The sequence below is a fragment of the Oncorhynchus mykiss genome, chromosome 20, assembly GCF_013265735.2.
Source record: "Oncorhynchus mykiss isolate Arlee chromosome 20, USDA_OmykA_1.1, whole genome shotgun sequence".
NCBI classification, from domain to species: domain Eukaryota; kingdom Metazoa; phylum Chordata; class Actinopteri; order Salmoniformes; family Salmonidae; genus Oncorhynchus; species Oncorhynchus mykiss.
In genome coordinates this window covers 2,181,532-2,201,310 of record NC_048584.1, presented here as the reverse complement: position 1 = coordinate 2,201,310, position 19,779 = coordinate 2,181,532, and the positions used below count along the sequence as shown (strand labels likewise).

At 43.3% G+C, this 19,779-nt stretch overlaps 1 protein-coding gene across 2 annotated transcripts in view; it reads right to left on the bottom strand.

Annotated features, from left to right (window-relative positions):
* Nucleotides 1-1,412: 1,412 nt before the first annotated feature.
* Nucleotides 1,413-19,779, bottom strand: part of prodh2 (proline dehydrogenase 2) — a 33,601-nt gene continuing 15,234 nt past the window's right edge. Inside the window, exons 4-12 of one of the 2 annotated variants that reach the window (XM_036955596.1) lie at nucleotides 19,284-19,474; nucleotides 16,724-16,850; nucleotides 15,936-16,007; nucleotides 13,108-13,188; nucleotides 10,427-10,570; nucleotides 6,821-6,987; nucleotides 2,478-2,588; nucleotides 2,225-2,313; nucleotides 1,413-1,800 (exon numbers count right to left, since the gene is read on the bottom strand). In XM_036955596.1, coding sequence (XP_036811491.1) covers nucleotides 1,619-1,800; nucleotides 2,225-2,313; nucleotides 2,478-2,588; nucleotides 6,821-6,987; nucleotides 10,427-10,570; nucleotides 13,108-13,188; nucleotides 15,936-16,007; nucleotides 16,724-16,850; nucleotides 19,284-19,474 — 1,164 coding nt within the window. In that variant the 3' untranslated portion in view covers nucleotides 1,413-1,618. The remainder of the gene's footprint in view (nucleotides 1,801-2,224; nucleotides 2,314-2,477; nucleotides 2,589-6,820; nucleotides 6,988-10,426; nucleotides 10,571-13,107; nucleotides 13,189-15,935; nucleotides 16,008-16,723; nucleotides 16,851-19,283; nucleotides 19,475-19,779) is intronic. The other variant, XM_036955595.1, reaches the window with a different exon arrangement.

The window sequence follows — 19,779 nt, the reverse complement described above, 5'->3', positions numbered from 1 at the left end:
GACTCAGATGGTTGATTAAGTTGTGGGGGGAGTTTAGAAAAGTGTTAGAAAAGACACTAGAGCGAGGAGCAGAAGCAGCATGGTAGCTCCACCCCCATCTCTCTGCAAGCTTCAGGCTATGGGCCAAATGTCCCCCTCCTCTTCAATCTGCACACAAGTGTTATGATAATGATAGTTATCGACACGTATGGTTTGTCTGGACTTGTGGCTAAATGGCGTAGGCCTTACACCTCTATCCAGTTGTCACGTCAGGGACTACAGTAGTTGAGAACTGTACCATTTTAGCTAAGCCTAACCCTTTTCCTAATCCTAACCTCATTCTCCTAACCTGCTGCGTTAGTTCTCCTGACCTGCTATGTAAACAAGCCATCAGTATCACCACACCGGATACTGTTCCACAACTTCCTCATTAGTCGTCGCATCCCACAGTCAGATGCTATGGTACCATTTATGTTATGTACGTCTGTCCACGAAAGAGTATGTATGGGCTGGTAGTGGTTATGAAAAACAGGGTAGAAATGCATGAACGCAACAACATTCTACATTTATCAACTGGATTGGGTTTGGGAATTATGTATCACGTTGTCAATGTAAGTTGTTGACCGTGTCGTTATTGTTGATTACAGCCAACTGCCAGTTCAAACAAAGTGCATGGTTATTAACGGTTTGAATGAATCCAATCTGGTCTAGAGATTGAGTGGGTCGTTTGTAGAAAGGGAATTAGAGAAATTGTTATCATCTAACTTACTTTACATTTTTGTATAGTTAAAACAAATGTGTATAGTTAAAACATATATTGGGCTGCAGCCTGCAGGTTCTGGTTTATCTGACAAATAAGCTACCTATTTAAAAACAATGCAACAGCCTACCTGTGTTGATTTCAATCATGTATAGACTAGGCAACGGCTGGAAGTCTTGAGAAATTAGGTAAAGGCAATAAATTCAGGTGTTTTATATAAAAAAAATGAAAAAATGAAAAACTTTTGACATCATTTCCTTATCCTTTATTGAGAAATCAGTAAAAAGTAGATGGCCTTTTTTAAATGATTAAACTGAAGCACGTATTCACTTCCTGAATTGACTGTCTTTAATGCAAATTTAGCCCACACCATCCCCGCTTCCCCGTCGTCACTACCCCTAGCTTCCCCGTCGTCCCTACCCCTAGCTTCCCTGTCGTCCCTACCCCTAGCTTCCCTGCCGTCCCTAACCCTAGCTTCCCCGTCGTCCCTACCCCTAGCTTCCCCGTCGTCCCTACCCCTAGCTTCCCCGTCGTCCCTACCCCTAGCTTCCCCGTCGCCCCTACCCCTAGCTTCCCCGTCTTCCCTACCCCTAGCTTCCCCGTCGTCCCTACCCCTAGCTTCCCCGTCGTCCCTACCCCTAGCTTCCCCGTCGTCCCTACCCCTAGCTTCCCCGTCGTCCCTACCCCTAGCTTCCCCGTCGTCCCTACCCCTAGCTTCCCTGTCGTCCCTACCCCTAGCTTCCCTGTCATCCCTACCCCTAGCTTCCCTGTCATCCCTACCCCTAGCTTCCCTGTCGTCCCTACCCCTAGCTTCCCCGTCGTCCCTACCCCCTAGCTTCCCCGTCGTTCCTACTCCTAGCTTCCCCGTCGTTCCTACCCCTAGCTTCCCTGTCTGAGCCCCTGCCGCAGCCTCCTGTGGAGCTCCAGTCTCAGGAGGTCTCTCTCCTTGCGGATGCCCTGCAGCACGGTACGGTTCTCCTGGGCACGGCGCACCAGGTAGGGCAGGGTGTTGTCCACCGAGCCATACGGCACCGACTTGTACACCAAGTAACCCTGCTGGGCTAGGGGGAGGAGATAGGGTCAAAAAGGGGGAGAGGTGGAGAAAAAGAGACACAGAAGCAAAGGACAGAGAAAGACAGAGGGAAAGGACAAGGAGATAAAGAGAGGGGGTTGAGGGGACAGTGGGAGGACAGGAGAAAGAGAGAGACAGAGGCAGGAGAGAGGGACAGAGAAAGGACAAGGAAGTGAAGAGGGAGAGGTTAGAGAGGATGGGTGGGGGAGAGGAGACAGAGAGGAGAGGAAGAGGGAAGGATAAAGAGAGGCAGAGAAACGAGGAAAGATGGATATGGGAAGAAAAAAGTAAATATTATGCACAACACTACCTTCATCTGTGTAGCTAAGCAAGGAAAGGCAGAATAGGGACTTGAGTTTCCTTGACGATATACTTGAATACAAGTTGCATTTGAAGGGAGAAATGAAGCTTACCGAGAGTGAGAGACACATGGTCACACATCCCCAACAGTTGACCAAAACACACAGATCCACCATCTTTGTCTATTCCCAGCTCTCCCATCCTTAGGACAGATGTCACAATACCAATTCAATGTCATGTAATGCATGTGCTCCATTAGAGGCTTTACATAACTTTTACCTCTGGGGGTGCTCTTGAGCCAAAAGAGGGTCCCCTAAATGGACAGGAATATCTCTAAATTTGAGGTAAAACATTTGTGAATCTTACCGTTGAACTCCACGCCTGACGGACTCCTCGTTGTGCGTGGCGACTATGATCCGATAGCGCTGAGGGTCCCGGGAGATGAGCTCCAGCAGGATGTCCAAGGAGCCATTATAACTGCAGGAGCACAACAACATTATAGAGAGACACAATGGCATGTTGTGACATGGCATTAGCATATCAATGATATTTCTAAATGAACACATCATAACAAAAACATTCATGTTTAAAAACATTCACAATAATCAATATTTTTCTTGAGAAATGTTCACTCCTGTTTCATGGATTTCCAAAGATAAAACTGTTATAAGAGATAAGGTGGAAACTCCCTCTAGTCCAGGCCAGTCCAGTGCTTAATTCCTGCCGGAACAGGATCCGGCACCACTCAGATTTGACTTTGTTTGTTCCGGCACCAATTTGCCTTGATCCGATAGCATGGTGGTGGCAGCGTCATGCTCTGTGTGTAAGGGCCGGCGCTGAAGATTCGAAGCAGGTACGGGGCGCTAACATTTAATATGGATCAGACAGGTAGCAGAACAGGAACAGTGCCAGCACACGGGTAAACAAGGACATATGACAACTAATGCTGCAGGCTGGGAATCGAGCGGGGAACCAGACAGATGTAGGGGAGGTAATGACACAGATGATTGAGTCCAGGTGAGTCCAATGAGCGCAGATGCGCGTGACTGGGAAAGGCAGGTGTGCGTACTGATGGTGGCAGGAGTGCGTAATGCTGGGGAGCCTGCGCTAAGGAGGGAGAGCGGGAGCAGGCATGACAGTACCCCACCCTCTAGAGGCGCCACCCGGCATCCCACCTGAGCGAGCCTGACGGGCCGGCAGAGACACGGGCGCAGAGCAAGCCGGCTGGGCGTAAACTGTAATCGCTGCCAAAAGTGCTTCAACAAAGTATTGAGTAAAGGGTCTGAATATTTATGGAAATGATGTAATTTGAAAAAAACAAATAGTCCAGGCTTACACCAATCCAGTGCTTAATTTGAGACGGATACTGCCAGGAACAGGATCTGGCACCTCTCTGATTTGACTTTGTTTGTTCCGGCATCTATTTGCCTTGATCCGGAAGCTCTCGAGGATGTATTTATTGTTTCACTTTTCGCACTATAGACATTCTAATAAAATTCTACTCAAGATACCTCCTCATTATTTCTCCCACCCCCCAGAAAGACCATCATGTAAAAGCACGGTGACAATTCTGTGTAATCATCCTATCCTGCCACACTGATCTCAGACCTGCTCTCTTATTTGTACATAGAGGTTATTGGGAGGGCTAGTGGGGTAAGTAACTGATCTTGACACAGGTCTTGGTAGTGGTGGTCAGCTAGTGAAGAGGTTCCTACGTAAACACATTACGTAGCCTAGGCTAGTCGTCTCCCTACTGAATTTGAATTGTAGGAAATCCAAATAAAAAATGGATAAGACAAGGCAATCGAGTTTGATGACATTTTTCAAGTCCAGAAATTCAGAGAAAGATGTTGAAACGAACCCAGAACAAGCCAGAGAACTGTCAGTGGCGATGCCTTAGCTTAGCCACCTAATGGCAATGCCTTAGCTAGCAGCGCTGCTAATCCCGGCAGTTCAGCATCACCACCGGCACCTCCACTAGCTCGTAGGCCTACTAGCGAGTCAGACTCAGTGGGCGAGGGAGGCGGGGAGTTGGGTGATGTGGGCAGTGCATCCACAGACAAAGTGCTCGAAGGAGGTGCAATTTGCAGTTCAAGAACAAGCAAATGTACAGTACCAGTCAAAAGTTTGGACACACCTACTCATTCAAGGGTTTTTCTGTATTTTTACTATTTTCTACATTGTAGAATAATAGCGAAGACATCAAAACTATGAAATAACACATGGAATCATGTAGTAACCAAAAAAGTGTTAAACCAAATCAAATATATTTCATATTAGAGATACTTCAAAGTAGCTACCCTTTGCCTTGATGACAGTTTTGCGCACACTCTTGGCATTCTCTCAACCAGCTTCATTCAGTAGTCACCTGGAAAGCATTTCACTTAACAGGTGTTCCTTGTTAAAAGTTCATTTGTGGCATTTCTTTCCTTCTTAATGCATTTGAGCCATTCAGTTTTGTTGTGACAAGGTAGGGGTGGTATACAGAAGATAGCCCTATTTGGTAAAAGACCAAGTCCATATTATGGCAAGAACAGCTCAAATAAGCAAAGAGAAATGACAGTCCATCATTATTTTAAGACATGAAGGTCAATCAATCTGGAAAATGTCAAGAACTTTGAAAGTTTCTTCAAGTGCAGTCGCAAAAACCATCACGTGCTATGATGAAACTGGCTCTCATGAGCACCGCCACAGGAAAGGAAGACCCAGAGTTAATTAGAGTTAACTGAACCTCAGATTGCAGCCCAAATAAATGCTTAACAGAGTTCAAGTAACAGACACATCTCAACATCAACTGTTCAGAGGAGACTACATGAATCAGGCCTTCATGGTCAAATTGCTGCAAAGAAACCACTACTAAGGTACACCAATAATAAGAAGAGACTTGCTTAGGACAAGAAACACGAGCAATGGACATTAGACCGGTGGAAATCTGTCCAAATTTGAGATTTTTGGTATCAACCGCCATGTCTTTGTGAGACATAGGTGAACAGATGATATCTGCATGTGTGGTTCCCACCGTGAAGCATGGAGGAAGAGGTGTTATGGTGTGGGGGTGCTTAGCTGGTGACACTGTCAGTGATTTATTTAGAATTCAAGGCACACTTAACCAGTATGATTAAGCCACAGCATACCAGAATACCACAGCATTCTGCAGCGATACGCCATCCCATCTGGTTTGCACTTAGTGGGACTATCATTTGTTTTTCAACAGGACAATGACCCAACACACCTCCAGGCTGTGTAAGGGCGATTTGACCAAGAATGACAGTGATGGAGTGGTGCATCAGATGACCTGGCCTCCACAATCACCCGACGTCAACCCAATTGAGATGGTTTGGGATGAGTTGGACTGTAGATTGAAAGAAAAGCAGCCAACAAGTTCTCAGCATATGTGGGAACTTCAAGACTATTGGAATAGCAATCCAGGTGAAGCTGGTTGAGAGAATGCCAAGAGTGTGCAAAGCTGTCATCAAGGCAAAGGGTAGCTACTTTGATTTGTTTTACACTTTTTTGGTTACTACATGATTCCATGTGTTTTATTTCCTCATTTTGATGTCTTCACTAGTATTCTACAATGTAGAAAAATGTATAAATAAAGAAAAACCCTTGAATGAGTAGGTGTGTCTAAACTTTTGACTGGTACTGTATAACCCCTGACTCATGTATAGTTAATAGTGGGGCGGTACAACATGCAAAAAGGTATGGAGCGACTGGAGGTCGCTTAAACTAGCAAAAGAGTGGGTGGGATGTACAGTAAATTAACATCCTAAATTTCAGACGTAAAAAAACAACAACTAAGAGCCCTCAGAAAAAGGTTTTTGAACAGGCCCGAACCAAGGCGCATTTGGTGGTAGCAAGCCTTGTAGATAAGGGTAAAGAGGACACCCACTCTGAGAAAATAGACACTACAGCCAGAGTCTTCAGAACAACCTTAGAAGGAGGCTAAAAGTTATAGCCACAGGCTCATGGCTTAGATGAAGATATTGACTGACAGGAGTTAAATGGACTTGACACGGGGAGAGTCATTGTGGGAGGTTTTGAAAACCAAGGTAGGATTTTATTTTTTCTTTACAAACTTGTTTGGTATTGTGAAGGTAATCTGAATGTGTGCTTCATATTATCACATAGGCAGGAGGCCTATATATTCTCATGTGTGTGTTCTGCTGTAGCCTACATTGATTTATTTTGTTTGAAGTTCTGATATTGTGATATTTGTTCTACTGCGACATTGATGTCTTGAAAATGATATGAAATTGGGCTCTTGTGAACCCCAAAGCTGAGTGTGTGTGTTGCGGGTGTTCTGCAGTGTGGTCTAAAAATGTTGCCGTATGTTGATGTCTAGAAAATTAGAATATAAGAAATTTGGACATGTCTAAGCCCCGCAGCTATACTCAAGTACGTGGGCATACTGCAGTGACATCTAAAATGCTTTGAATTAATCAGCACCTGTCCATTTCACCACAATAGACAGTAGGCTACTTGGATGTGTTCTCTATCTGCTACGCTGCCACGTTGTGTTTGACACTTTTTTCCTCAATGTGGTCCCGCAATCCAATGGTTTAATGCATGGGGAGGAGTGTACACAGGTGCAGACTTGAGGAGAAATAATAGATTATTTGGACATTGGTTATTTGAACGTCGGGAGCACCACTCCGTAATATAACATATTTCGTCACCCCAAAAACCGACATGCACAAGAGAGTTACCTGTCATTGGTGTGCTCCCAGGATTCGTGAACAGGTTCTGAACATCCCTCACTATTGGCCAGTTTCCTTTCTTTGTCCATGTACGCCCCTCTCACAAGCTTCACACCCAGACAGAAGGACTCGCTGATGGACAGGCGGACGTCCTCGAGCAGGAGAGACCGCGATTCCTGAAGGGAAAGGAAGACAGAAGGGGGAGAATCAGAGAGAAAGTAATGAAGGGTGAAACAGAGAGAGAGAGAGAGAGAGAGACATAGAGACAGAGAGAGAGGGGGGGGGGGGGGGCGGGGGGGTGTGAGAGAAAGAGAGAGGACACATTTGCAGGTATTGTATTAACCACAAGCACAATTACATTTTATGGGAAAAACATATGGTAAAACGTGAGTAAAAGGTCATTAAAAGGTTGGAGTCATTAAAACTCGTTTTTAAACCACTCCACAAATTTCTTGTTAACAAACTATAGTTTTGGCAAGTTGGTTAGGACATCTACTTTGTGCATGACACAAGACATTTTCCAACAATTGTTTACAGACAGATTATTTCACTTATAATTCAATGTATCACAATTCCAGTGGCTCAGAAGTTTACATACACTAAGTTGACTGTGCCTTTAAACAGCTTGGGAAATTCCAGAAAATGATGTCATGGCTTTAGAAGCTTCTGATAGGCTAATTGACACCATTTGAGTCAATTGGAGGTGTACCTGTGGATGTATTTCAAGGCCTACTATGATGCCTCTTAGCTTGACATCATGGGAAAATAAAAATAAATCAGCCAAGACCTCAGAAAATAAATAGTAGACCTCCACAAGTCTGGTTCATCCTTGGGAGCAATTTCCAAATGCCTGAAGGTACCACGTTCATCTGTACAAACAATAGTACGCTAGTATAAACACCATGGGTCCACGCAGCCGTCATACTACTCAGGAAGGAGACACCTTCTGTCTCCTAGAGATGAACGTACTTTGGTGAAAAAAGTGCAGATCAATCCCAGAACAACAGCAAAGGACCTTATGAGGATGCTGGAGGAAACAGGTACAAACGTATCTATATACACAGTAAAACAAGTCCTATATCGACATAACCTGAAAGGCCGCTCAGCAAGGAAGAAGCCACTGCTCCAAAACCGCAATAAAAAAGCCAGACTACGGTTTGCAACTGCACATGGGGACAAAGATAGTACTTTTTGGAGAAATGCCCTCTGGTCTGATGATACAAAATAGAACTGTTTGGCCATAATGCCCATCGTTATGTTTGGAGGAAAAGGGGAGAGGCTTGCAAGCTGAAGAACACCATCCCAACCGTGAAGCACGGGGGTGGCAGCATCATGTTGTGCAGGAGGGACTGTTGCACTTCACAAAATAGATGGCATCATGAGGAAAGAAAATTATGTGGATATATTGAAGCAACATCTCAAGACATCAGTCAGGAAGTTCAAGCTTGGTCGCAAATGGGTCTTCCAAATGGACAATGACCCCAAGCATACTTCCAAAGTTGTGGCAAAATAGCTTAAGGACAACAAAGTCAAGGTATTTGAGTGGCCATCGCAAAGCCCTGACCTCAATCCCATAGAACATTTGTGGGCAGAACTGAAAAAGCGTGTGCGAGCAAGGAGGCCTACAAATCTGACTCAGTTACACCAGCTCTGTCAGGAGGAATGGGCCCAAATTCACCCAACTTGTTGTGGGAAGCTTGTGGAAGGCTACCCAAAACGTTTGACCCAAGTTAAACAATTTAAAGGCAATGCTACAATTTAAAGGCAATGCTACCTAATACTAATTGAGTGTATGTAAACTTCTGACCCACTGGGAATGTGATGAAATAAATAAAAGCTGAAATAAATAAGTCTCTCTACTATTATTCTGACATTTCACATCCTTAAAATAAAGTGGTGAGCCTAACTGACCTAAGACAGGGAATTTTTATTAGGACTAAATGTCAGGAATTGTGAAAAACTGAGTTTAAATGTATTTGGCTAAGGTGTATGTAAACTTCAGACTTCAACTGTAAACAGAGCATTGGGAAAGTGTTCAGACCCCTCGACTTTTCCACGTTTTGTTACGTTACAGTTTTATTCTAAAATATATATTTTTTATCCTCATCAATCTTCACACAATACACCATAATGAAGAAACAAAAGTGGTTTTAAGACCCCCCCCAAAAAAAATCACATGTGGATTCAGACACTTTACTCAGTACTTTGTTGAAGAACCTTTAGCAGTGATTACAGCCTCAAGTCTTTTTGGGTATGACACTACAAGCTTGGCACACCTGTATTTGGGGAGTTTCTCCCATTGTTCTCTGCAGATCCTCTCAAGCTCTGTCAGGTTGGAGGGGAGTGTCGCTGCACAGCTATTTTCAGGTCTCTCCAGAGATGTTCAATCGGCTTCAAGTCAGATCCCGGACTTAAACCCGATTGAACATCTCTGGAGAGACCTGAAAATAGCTGAGCAGCTGGGCCCCTCAGGGACTTAGGGCCCAGCCCCTGTTGGAATGTGAACCTTCGCCCCAGTCTGAGGTCCTGAGCCCTCTGGAGCAGGTTTTCATCAAGGATCTCTCTGTACTTTGCTCCATTCATCTTTCCCTCCACACCGACTAGTCTCCCAGTCCCTGCCGCTGAAAAAAATCCGACAGCGTGATGCTGCCACCACCATGATTCACCGTAGGGATGGTATTGGCCAGGTGATGAGCGGTGCCTGGTTTCCTCCAGAGTTGATGCTTGACATTCAGGCCAAAGAGTTTGATCTTGGTTTCATCAGACCAGAGAATCTTGTTTCTCATGGTCTGAGAATCCTTTAGGTGCATTTTGGCAAACTCCAAGTGGGCTGTCATGTGCCTTTTACTGAGGAGTGGCTTCTGTCTGGCCACTATACCATAAAGGCCTGATTGGTGGAGTGCTTCAAAGATGGTTGTCCTTCTGGAAGGTTCTTCAATCTCCACAGAGGAACTCTGGAGCTTTGTCAGAGTGACCATCGGGTTCTTGGTCACCTCCCCAACCAAGGCCCTTCTCCCCGATTGCTCAGTTTGGTTGTACGTCCAGCTCTAGGGAGAGTCTGGTGGTTACAAATCTTCTTCCATTTAAGAATGATGGAGGCCACTGTGTTCTTGGGGACCTTCAATGCTGCAGAAATGTTTTGGTACCCTTCCCTAGACCGGTGCCTCGACATAATCCTGTCTTGGAGCTTTACGGACAATTCCTCTGACCTCATGGCTTGTTTTTTGTTCTGACATGCACTGCCAACTGTTGGACCTTATATAGACAGGTGTGTGCCTTTCCAAATCATGTCCAGTCAATTGAATTTACCACAGGTGGACTCCAATTAAGTTGTAGAAACAAACAAGGATGATCAATGATAACAGGATGCAGCTGTACTCAATTTTGAGTCTCAGAGCCAGGGTCTGAATACTTATGTAAATAAGGTATTTATGTATTTTATTTTTAATACATTTGCAAAAATGTCAAAAAACCTGTTTGCTTTGTCATTACGGGGTATTATGTGTAGGTTCAAATTCTACTTCTTCCAATAAGGCTGTAATCGGACAAAATCTGGAAAAAGTGAAGGGGTCTGAATACTTTCCAAATGCACTGTAAGTCTGAAAACTAGACTACCTTAAGGTAACACTGGTAGGTGTTCCAGATCCAGGCGCCATCTTGGTTGAACTTCTTCATCATGGCCATGGTGACGAGTGAGAGTGCGGGGTTCATGTATGTATACTCTGCGTCGACCAGAACTCGCACTTTGTTGGCACTGGCCTGAGAATGAAACACATACAGCAATGGAACTTTGGTAACACTTTACCTAAAGTGATTCTTACGTCTATAATGTGTAGGCCAGGGCTCCCCAACCCTGTTCCTGGAGAGCTACTGTCCTGTAGGTTTTCAATCCAACCCCAGTTGTAATTAACCTGATTCAGTTGATCAACCTAATCGTTAGAATCAGGTATGCTAGATTAGGGTTGGAGTGAAAACCTACAAGACGGTAAGCTCTCCAGGAGCAGGGTTGGAGACCATGACCATGTAATTACAAAGCAGATAGTATGTTAGTACATGTGAATACAATGTTGTAACTACAGCTATTAATGAGTAGTTACATACATGTAACTGCCCAAATAAAGGAAACACCAACATAAAGTGTCTTAATAGGGTGTTTAATAGGGTGTTGTGCCACCATTAGCCAGAGCAGCTTCAATGCACCTTGTATTAGATTTTACTAGTGTCTGGAACTCTATTGGAGGGATGCGACACCATTCTTCCATGAGAAATTCTTTCATTTGGTGTTTTATTGATGGTGGTAAAAAAAATACAGTCTCAGGCTCCGCTCCAGAATAAGTGTTCAATTTGGGTTGAGATCTGATAACTGAGACGACCATGGCATATGATTTACATTATTTTCATGCTTATCAAACCATTCAGTGACCCCATCTACTCAAGTGTTTCCATTATTTTGGCAGTTACAGTTGAAATCGGAAGTTTACATACACCTTAGCCAAATACGTTCAATCTGTTTTTCACAATTCCCAACATTTAATCTAAGTAAAAATTCCTTGTTTTAGGTCAGTTAGGATCACCACTTTATTTTAAGAATGTGAAATGTCAGAATTTAGTAGAGAGAATGATTTATTTCAGCTTTTATTTCTTTCATCACATTCCCAGTGTGTCAGAAGTTTACATACACTCAATTAGTATTTGGTAGCATTGCCTTTAAATTTTTTAACTTGGGTCAAACATTTTGGGTAGCCTTCCACAAGCTTCCCACAACAAGTTGGGTGTTTGTAGGCCTCCTTGCTCGCACACGCTTTTTCAGTTCTGCCCACAAATTTTCTATGGAATTGAGGTCAGGACTTTGTGACGGCCACTCCAATACCTTGACTTTGTTGTCCTTAAGCCATTTTGCCACAACTTTGGAAGTATGCTTGGGGTCATTGTCTATTTGGAATATCCATTTGGGACCCAGCTTTAACTTCCTGACTGATGTCTCGAGATGTTGCTTCAATATATCCAAATAATTTTCCTCCCACATGAAGCCATCTATTTTGTGAAGTGCACCAGACCCTCCTGCAGCAAAGCACCCCCACAACATGATGCTGCCACCCCGTGCTTCACGGTTGGGATGGTGTTCTTCGGCTTGCAAGCATCCCCCTTTTTCCTCCAAACATGACAATGGTCACTATGGCCAAACAGTTCTATTTTTGTTTCTTCAGACCAGAGGACATTTCTCCAAAAAGAATGATCTTTGTCCCCGTGTGCAGTTGCAAACCGTAGTCTGGCTTTTTTATGGCGGTTTTGGAGCAGTGGCTTCTTCCTTGCTGAACAGCCTTTCAGGTTATGTCGCTATAGGACTCATTTTACTGTGGATATAGATACGTTTGTACCTGTTTCCTCCAGCATCTTCACAAGGTCCTTTGCTGTTGTTCTGGGATTGATTTGCACTTTTTTTCACCAAAGTATGTTCATCTCTAAGAGACAGAACGCGTCTCCTTCCTGAGTGGTATGACGGTTGCGCGGTCCCATGGTGTTTATACTTGAGTACTATTGTTTGTACAGATAAACGTGGTACCTTCAGGCGTTTGGAAATTGCTCCCAAGGAGGAACCAGGCTTGTGGAGGTCTACAATTTTTTTCTGAGGTCTTGGCTGATTTATTTTGATTTTCCCATGATGTCAAGCTAAGAGGCACTGAGTTTGAAGGTAGGTCTTGAAATACATCCACAGGTACACCTGCAATTGACTCAAATAATGTCAATTAGCCTATCAGAAGCTTCTAAAGCCATGACATCATTTTCTGGAATTTCCCAAGCTATTTAAAGCCACAGTCAACTTAGTGTATGTAAACTTCTGACCCACTTGAATTGTGATACAGTGAATTAAAAGTGAAATAATCTGTCTGTAAACAATTGTTGGAAAAATGGCTTGTGTCATGCACATAGATGTCCTAAATGACTTTCCAAAACTATAGTTTGTAATTTGTGGAGTGGTTGAAAAACAAGTTTTAATGACTCCAACCTAAGTATATGCAAGCTTCCGACTTCAACTGTATCTGTTGGTACAAGGCCTATTTAAGGTAAAGTTTTACCGACTCTTTTACATCTAACTTCATGACAGGAATATCATTGCATGTGGTAAAAAATATATATTACGGGGCACATGGTGCATTGAAGCAATAAATGTAATTGAATGTGTAAAAGAAGATACACTACAGGACACATGGGGCATCTAAGTATAAAAGTATCAATACATGTATTTGGACAATATTTCTGAATTTATGAAAATGCATATTTTTTTCTCTCCATACCTCTCCCACTTTGTTGAGCCTCTGAAGGCTGCACAGGAAATGTGTGTTCTCGCTCTCCTGTAAACCGGGGAAGCTGATTGGCTGTGAGAAACAGGACCAGACAGTGGACCAGACAGTGGATCAGTCATCACTCTAGACCAGGTATTCCCAAACTAGGGGGGGTGCACAATGCAGTCGGGTGTACGCCAAATAAAAAGTGATACACATAATAAAAATACAAATAAAAAATCTACTTTTTTATCACATTTTCAAACAGTCCATTTAGTAAGGCCCTTGTCCATAGAGACACATAACAGCTCTACTGGTAATACTGCTACTACCAGCAGTTCTACACCTGCACATGCCGACAACAGAAGTTGTTCTGCTTCCACGAGCACATCCAATGCTAGCATCAGTAATTCTACATTTGTTGTTAGCCCAGCTAGCATGGACACTGACAGTTGTGGATCTGATTCAGCCGAAGAGCTACTGTCCCCTTCCCCGGGAAAGCACCGAACAACAGACAGGGACATTGGACCATCGAAGAGGCACAAATATGATGAGAACTACATTGATTTGGGGTTCACTTGGGAGTAGTACCTTTCCTCAGTGTGTTAGATTTGCAAAAGTACTAATCTCACAACTCGATGAAACCTTCACTCTTGCGCAGACCTTTGGAAACAAAACATGCGAATTTGAAAAAAAAAAGCCACAGGAGGTTTTGGAGTGAGAATTAAGACGACTTTCGAGTAGTAAGACATGTATAAAAGCAACAGATACCATTAATAAGAAGGGGCTAGAAGCGTCTTATATAGTGAACTACCAAGTGGCTAGGATAGGCAAGCCCCATACTATTGTGGAGGACTTAATTCTGTCGCGGATATAGCTGGGACAATGCTGGGGGAAAAGGCCCAAAAAACTATACAGACAATGTCTCCATCAAATAACACAGTTTCACAACGCATCAGTGACATGGCAGGAGATGTTCTGAAACAATTACTGCTTCGTATACAAGCCAGTGAATTCTATGTGTTACAGCTGGATAAGTCAACAGACGAGGTGGGCCTGGCACAGCTCCTGGTATATGTCCGTTACATTTATGGGGGGTCAATTAAGGAAGACATCCTCTTCTGCAAACCACTGGAAACCAGAGCAAAAGGAGAGGATATTTTTAAAGTGCTGGACAGTTTTGTGACTTCAAATGGACTTTGGTGGTCAAGATGTGTATCAACATACAGAAGTGCACTGGTTATCAAGGGGCAAAGTATTGACACGTTTTTTTAAATTGAGAGACCAGCTTAAAGTTTTCTTTACTGACCATCATTTTCACTTGTCTGACCGCTTGCATGATGAAGAGTTTCTCACACGAGTTTCTCACACTGGCCTACCTGGGTGATGTTTTTTCTCGTCTGAATGATCTGAATCTAGGATTACAGGGACTCTCCGCAGCTATATTCAATGTGCAGGACAAAATTGAGGCAATGGTTAAGAAGTTGGAGCTCTTTCCTGTATGCATTAACAAGGACAACACACAGGTCTTTCCATCTTTGTATGATTTTTTGTGTGCAAATTACCTCAAGTTTACGGACAATGTCAAATGGGATATAGTGAAGTAAATGAGTGAGTTGGGTGCGCAATTACGAAGGTACTTTCCCGAAACGGACGACACAAACAACTGGATTCATTATCCCTTTCAAGCCCTGCCTCCAGTCCACTGAACAAGAGAGCCTCATCGAAATTGCAACAAGCGGTTCTGTGAAAATCTAATCAGAAGCCACTGCCAGATTTCTGGATTGGGCTGCGCTTAGAGTATCCTACCTTGAGAATCTGTGGTATGACTTAAAGATTGCTGTACACCAGCGGAACCCATCCATTTTGAAGGAGCTGGAGCAGTTTTGCCTTGAAGAATGGGCAAAAATCCCATTGACTAGATGTGCCAAGCTGATAGAGACATACCCCAAGAGACTTCCAGCTGTAATTGCTGCAAAAGATTGCTCTACAAAGTATTGACTTTTAAAATTAACTTTAATTCCAGGTTGTAAGGCAACAAAATAGGAAAAATGCCAAGGGGGGTGAATACTTTCGCTAGCCACTGTACCTATATGAGGGTGGATTCTCGGCCCTCACTAGCATGAAAACTAAATACAGACACAAGACTGTGTGTGGAAAATGATTGAAGACTGAGACTCTCTCCAATACAACCCAAACATTGCATAGTTATGTCGATCCTTTCCAGCACACCCTTCTCATTAACCTGGGGTGAGTTATTCACAATTTTCGATGAACAAATTAGGTTTTATATGTAAGATGGTTAAATAAAGACAAACATTATTGATTATTATTATATTATTATTTGTGCCCTTGTCATAGAAGAGCTCTTTGTCACTTCCCACTAGCCTGGTTGTGACAAAAAACTCACACTCATTCTTATGTTGAATAAATCAAATCAAATTTCAAATCAAATGTATTTATATATATTTTTACATCAGCTGATATTTATTATTTAGTGCTGTATTATTTAGTGATGTATTATTTAGTGCTGTATTATTTAGTGCTGTATTATTCAGTGCTGTATTATTTAGTGCTGTACAGAAATAAATTTATCGTATAGACAAAAAGTCACACTCATTCTTATGTTTAATAAATGTATCATATAGTGTGTGTGTGGCAGGCTTACAATGATGGAAAAAAAACAACATTTGAGAGTGCGCTGACCCTGGTGCTAGAGGGGGTACGCAGCTGGAGGTTGAATGTTTGAAGGGGTACGGGACTATGAAAAGTTTGGGAACCACTGCTCTAGACTTATAAATAGAGAGGCATCTGAATATCTCACAAAATGGCTCACCCACCTCTCCGTCCATGGCTCTGACTAGGAGGTCTAGGTCATACTGTTGTTCTGAGAGCAGGGTTGAAAGCTTCACCTAAGTACAAAGGGAAATGTGTCAACAGAGATCTGGGCCCGCATTTATCAAGTGCCTCAGAGTCAGATTGCTGATTCAGGATCGGTTTTGCCTCTTAGATCATATTGAATTATAGTATTATGGACAGGGAAGACCTGATCCTCGCCCTTTATTGGACGATATTGTTAATAAATAATAGAGAGCTAGTTATACACAAGAGCTAGACTGGTCCCAGACCTGTTTGTGCGCTTACAATTTCAGTCCTTGTCAAGGTAAACATTGTGTGTCATGACAACAAGATGTTGGTATGATAGCACAAACAGACGGGCACTCGGGCTACACAGGAATGTAGTGTTTATTGCTTAAACAATATATTTCATAAGGACAGGAAGACAGCATGGTTGGGTGTATGGGGTATATTCCATTTAAATCCAGTCAATTCTGGATGCAAACTGAAATTCCAATTCTCCTCAAGGATTTTCTAGGATTAAAATGTGGAAATGTAGAACTGTATTGAAATGGAATTGGCCCCAACCCTGCAGGATAGTACAATTCAAATGATTTAGCCTTCAAAGGTCTAATTAATACCATGATTACACACAATGGAGAAAGATTGTTTCAATAGAAAGGCATTCACTTACAAAAAGATGGAAGAAATAAACTTAACAAACCAAAAAAGCATGAACTATGCTCCTCGCAGAGTAAAAGGGTTTTAGTCAAGTAAGTCATACACTTACACACAGCTCTGGACTGAGCAAGGCAGTGATCTTCAGCTGCATCATGGGATCTTTGCTCCATGCATTGCTATGGGACATGTCGACACATTCCAACATGGACGCCAGGTTGTCGTTGTACCGTCGCTCCCTGTTGACAATTGATATTTGACCACATGCATTCAGACTGAAAGTTATTCCATATTTTTTTATTAGTATTAGAATTTTGTTTTGCCCCTTTTCTCCCCAATTTCGTTATATCCAATTGGTAGTTACAGTCTTATCTCAACACTGCAACTCCCGCCACAAGGACTCGCTAGAGCGCGATGGGACAAGGACATCCCGGCCAGCCAAACCCTCCCCTAATAAGGACGATGCCAATTGTGCGCCACCTCATGGGTCTCCCGGTTGTGGCCGGCTGTGACATAGCCCGGGATCGAACCCGGGTCTGTAGGGACGCCTCAAACAAATAAATATTTCTGAATGAAAACAAACATTGAAAAAAGTTAAATAGATCTTTATCATCAATTTATGAAAAGTGCTGCATGAAACCCATGTAATTGCACTGCAAATGGTAGCCAAGCATTGCCAGCATAAAACCTTTTTCACACCACTGAGCCAAACTGAACTGAGCCTGGTTACATATCTTTAACTTATTTTGTACATAATGTTGCTGCCACCGTCTCTTATGACCGAAAATAACTTCTGGACATCAGAACAGCGATAACTCACCACAAACTGGCAAACGCTTTTTTTCATTTAACAAGTCCGAAGAGCCCAACGTGAGCAACATACTACTTTCCCGGGAACAGGCCCAAATCCCCGTCATTTGTGTGAAGAGGCAATGGAGAAAAAGAGGACGAAGGTCAGGCTGCCTTCTGAGAATTCGTATGCGATCGAATAAACCTTCCGTTCTTCTAGCTAACGTGCAATCATTGGAAAATAAAATTGACGACCGACAAGGAAGATTAAACTACCAACTGTATTATCTTATGCTTCACGGAGTCGTGGCTGAACATTATCAACATACAGCTGGCTGGTTATACGCTGTTTCGGCAGGACAGAACAGCAGCCTCTGGTGAGGCAAGGGGTGGCGGACTGCATATATGTAAACAACAGCTGATGCACAATATCTAAGGAAGTCTCAAGGCTTTGCTCACCTGAGATAGAGCATCTGTTCCTAGGTCGTCATTGTAAATAAAAATGTGTTCTTAACTGACTTGCCTAGTCAAATAAAGGTTAAATATTTGTTTTAATAAATCTCATGATAAGCTGTAGACCACAGTGTATACCTAGACCTCATCTGTATTTTTCGTAGCTGTCTACATAGCACCACAGACTGATGCTGGCACTAAGACCGCACTCAATGAGCTGTATTCCGCCAACTTTACTCCACACACAGAAACGCGTTCAAAGCTCTCCTCCATCCTCCATTTGGCAAATCTGATCATAATTCTAACCTCCTGATTCCTGCTTACAATAAAAAAATAAAGCAGGAAGCATCAGTGACTCGGTCTATAAAAAAGCGGTCAGATGAAAAAGATGCTAAGCTACAGGACTGTTTTGCTAGCACAGACTGGATTATGTTCCGGGCTTCTTCCTATTGCATTGAGGAGTACACCACATCAGTCATTGGCTTCATCAATAAGTGCATTGATGATGTCGTCCCCACAGTGACCGTACGTACATACCCCAACCAGAAGCCATGGATTACAGACAACATTCCCCCGAGCTAAAGGGCAGAGCTGCCGCTTTCAAGGAGCGGGACCCTAACCCGGAAGCTTATAAGTAATCCCACTATGCTCTCCGACGAACCATCAAACAGGCAAAGCATGAATACAGGACTAAGATTGAATCGTCCTACACTGGCTCCGACGCTCGTCAGATGTGGCAGGGCTTGCAAACCAAAGGGAAGCACAGCCGCGAGCTGCCCAGTGACACGAGTCTACCAGATGAGCTAAACTACTTCTTTGCTCGCTTCGAGGCAAATAACACTGAAACATGTATGAAAGCACCAGCTGTTCCGGACGACTGTGTGATCACGCTCTTCCGCAGTCGATGTGAGTAAGACCTTTAAACAGGTCAACAGTCACAAGGCCGCAGGGCCAGACGGATTACCAGGACGTGTACTGCGAGCATGCGCTGACCAACTGGCAACTGTCTTCACTCATATTTTCAACCTCTCCCTGTCCGAATCTGTAATACCAACATGGTTTGAGCAGACCACCATAGTCCCTGTGCCCAAGAACACTAAGGTAACCTGCTTAAATGACTACTGACCCATAGCACTCACGTCTGTAACCATGAAGTGCTTTGAAAGGCAGGTCATGGCTCACATCAACACCATTATCCTAGAAACCATAGACCCACTCCAATTTGCAATAGACCCACTCCAATCTCCAATTTGCATTGCAAACTGCATTGTTGGTTAGGGGATTGTAAGTAAGCATTTCACCTGTTGTATTCTGCGCTTGTGACTAATACAATTTGATTTTATCCACAATAGTTAAACTATCCAAGCCCAGAAGTACAGTTTAGCACGCTAGTGTGGAAAAGGGTTTAACATAGAAATATGTTGTCTAACCCAGTGCTCTCTCCCAGGTCCTCTTCAATGGGCACAGCCAGCATGGGGCGGAGACCCAGGGAGCTCATCTTCTCCATGGAATGGGTGATCTCGCCCTCGCTCTCCCCGGCCACAAACTGAGCATATACAGAGGGCCGCAGGAACAGGGCAAACCCCCTTTTCCCGAGCAGAGTCCGCGCTACAGACATGAGCTGAGAGTGGGAAGAACAGACAGAGAAATAAAGAAAGAAAGAAAGAATGAAAGAATGAAAGCAAGAAAGAAAGAAAGAAAGAAATAAAGAAAGAAGGGGAGGATGAGTGAGTAAAAATTATAGGAAAGGGGAGAGCGAGTGAGTGAGTCAGGTACAAATAAAGAGATCATTTTGGCTAGAGGTAAAGAGAGAGGGATATAAAAATAAATAAGGAGTATGAGAGGCAGAGAAAGAGTGGGCTCTGATTGACAGGGAGGGAAACCGAGACGGGCAAGCATACTTGACCTTTATACATTGACAGACAC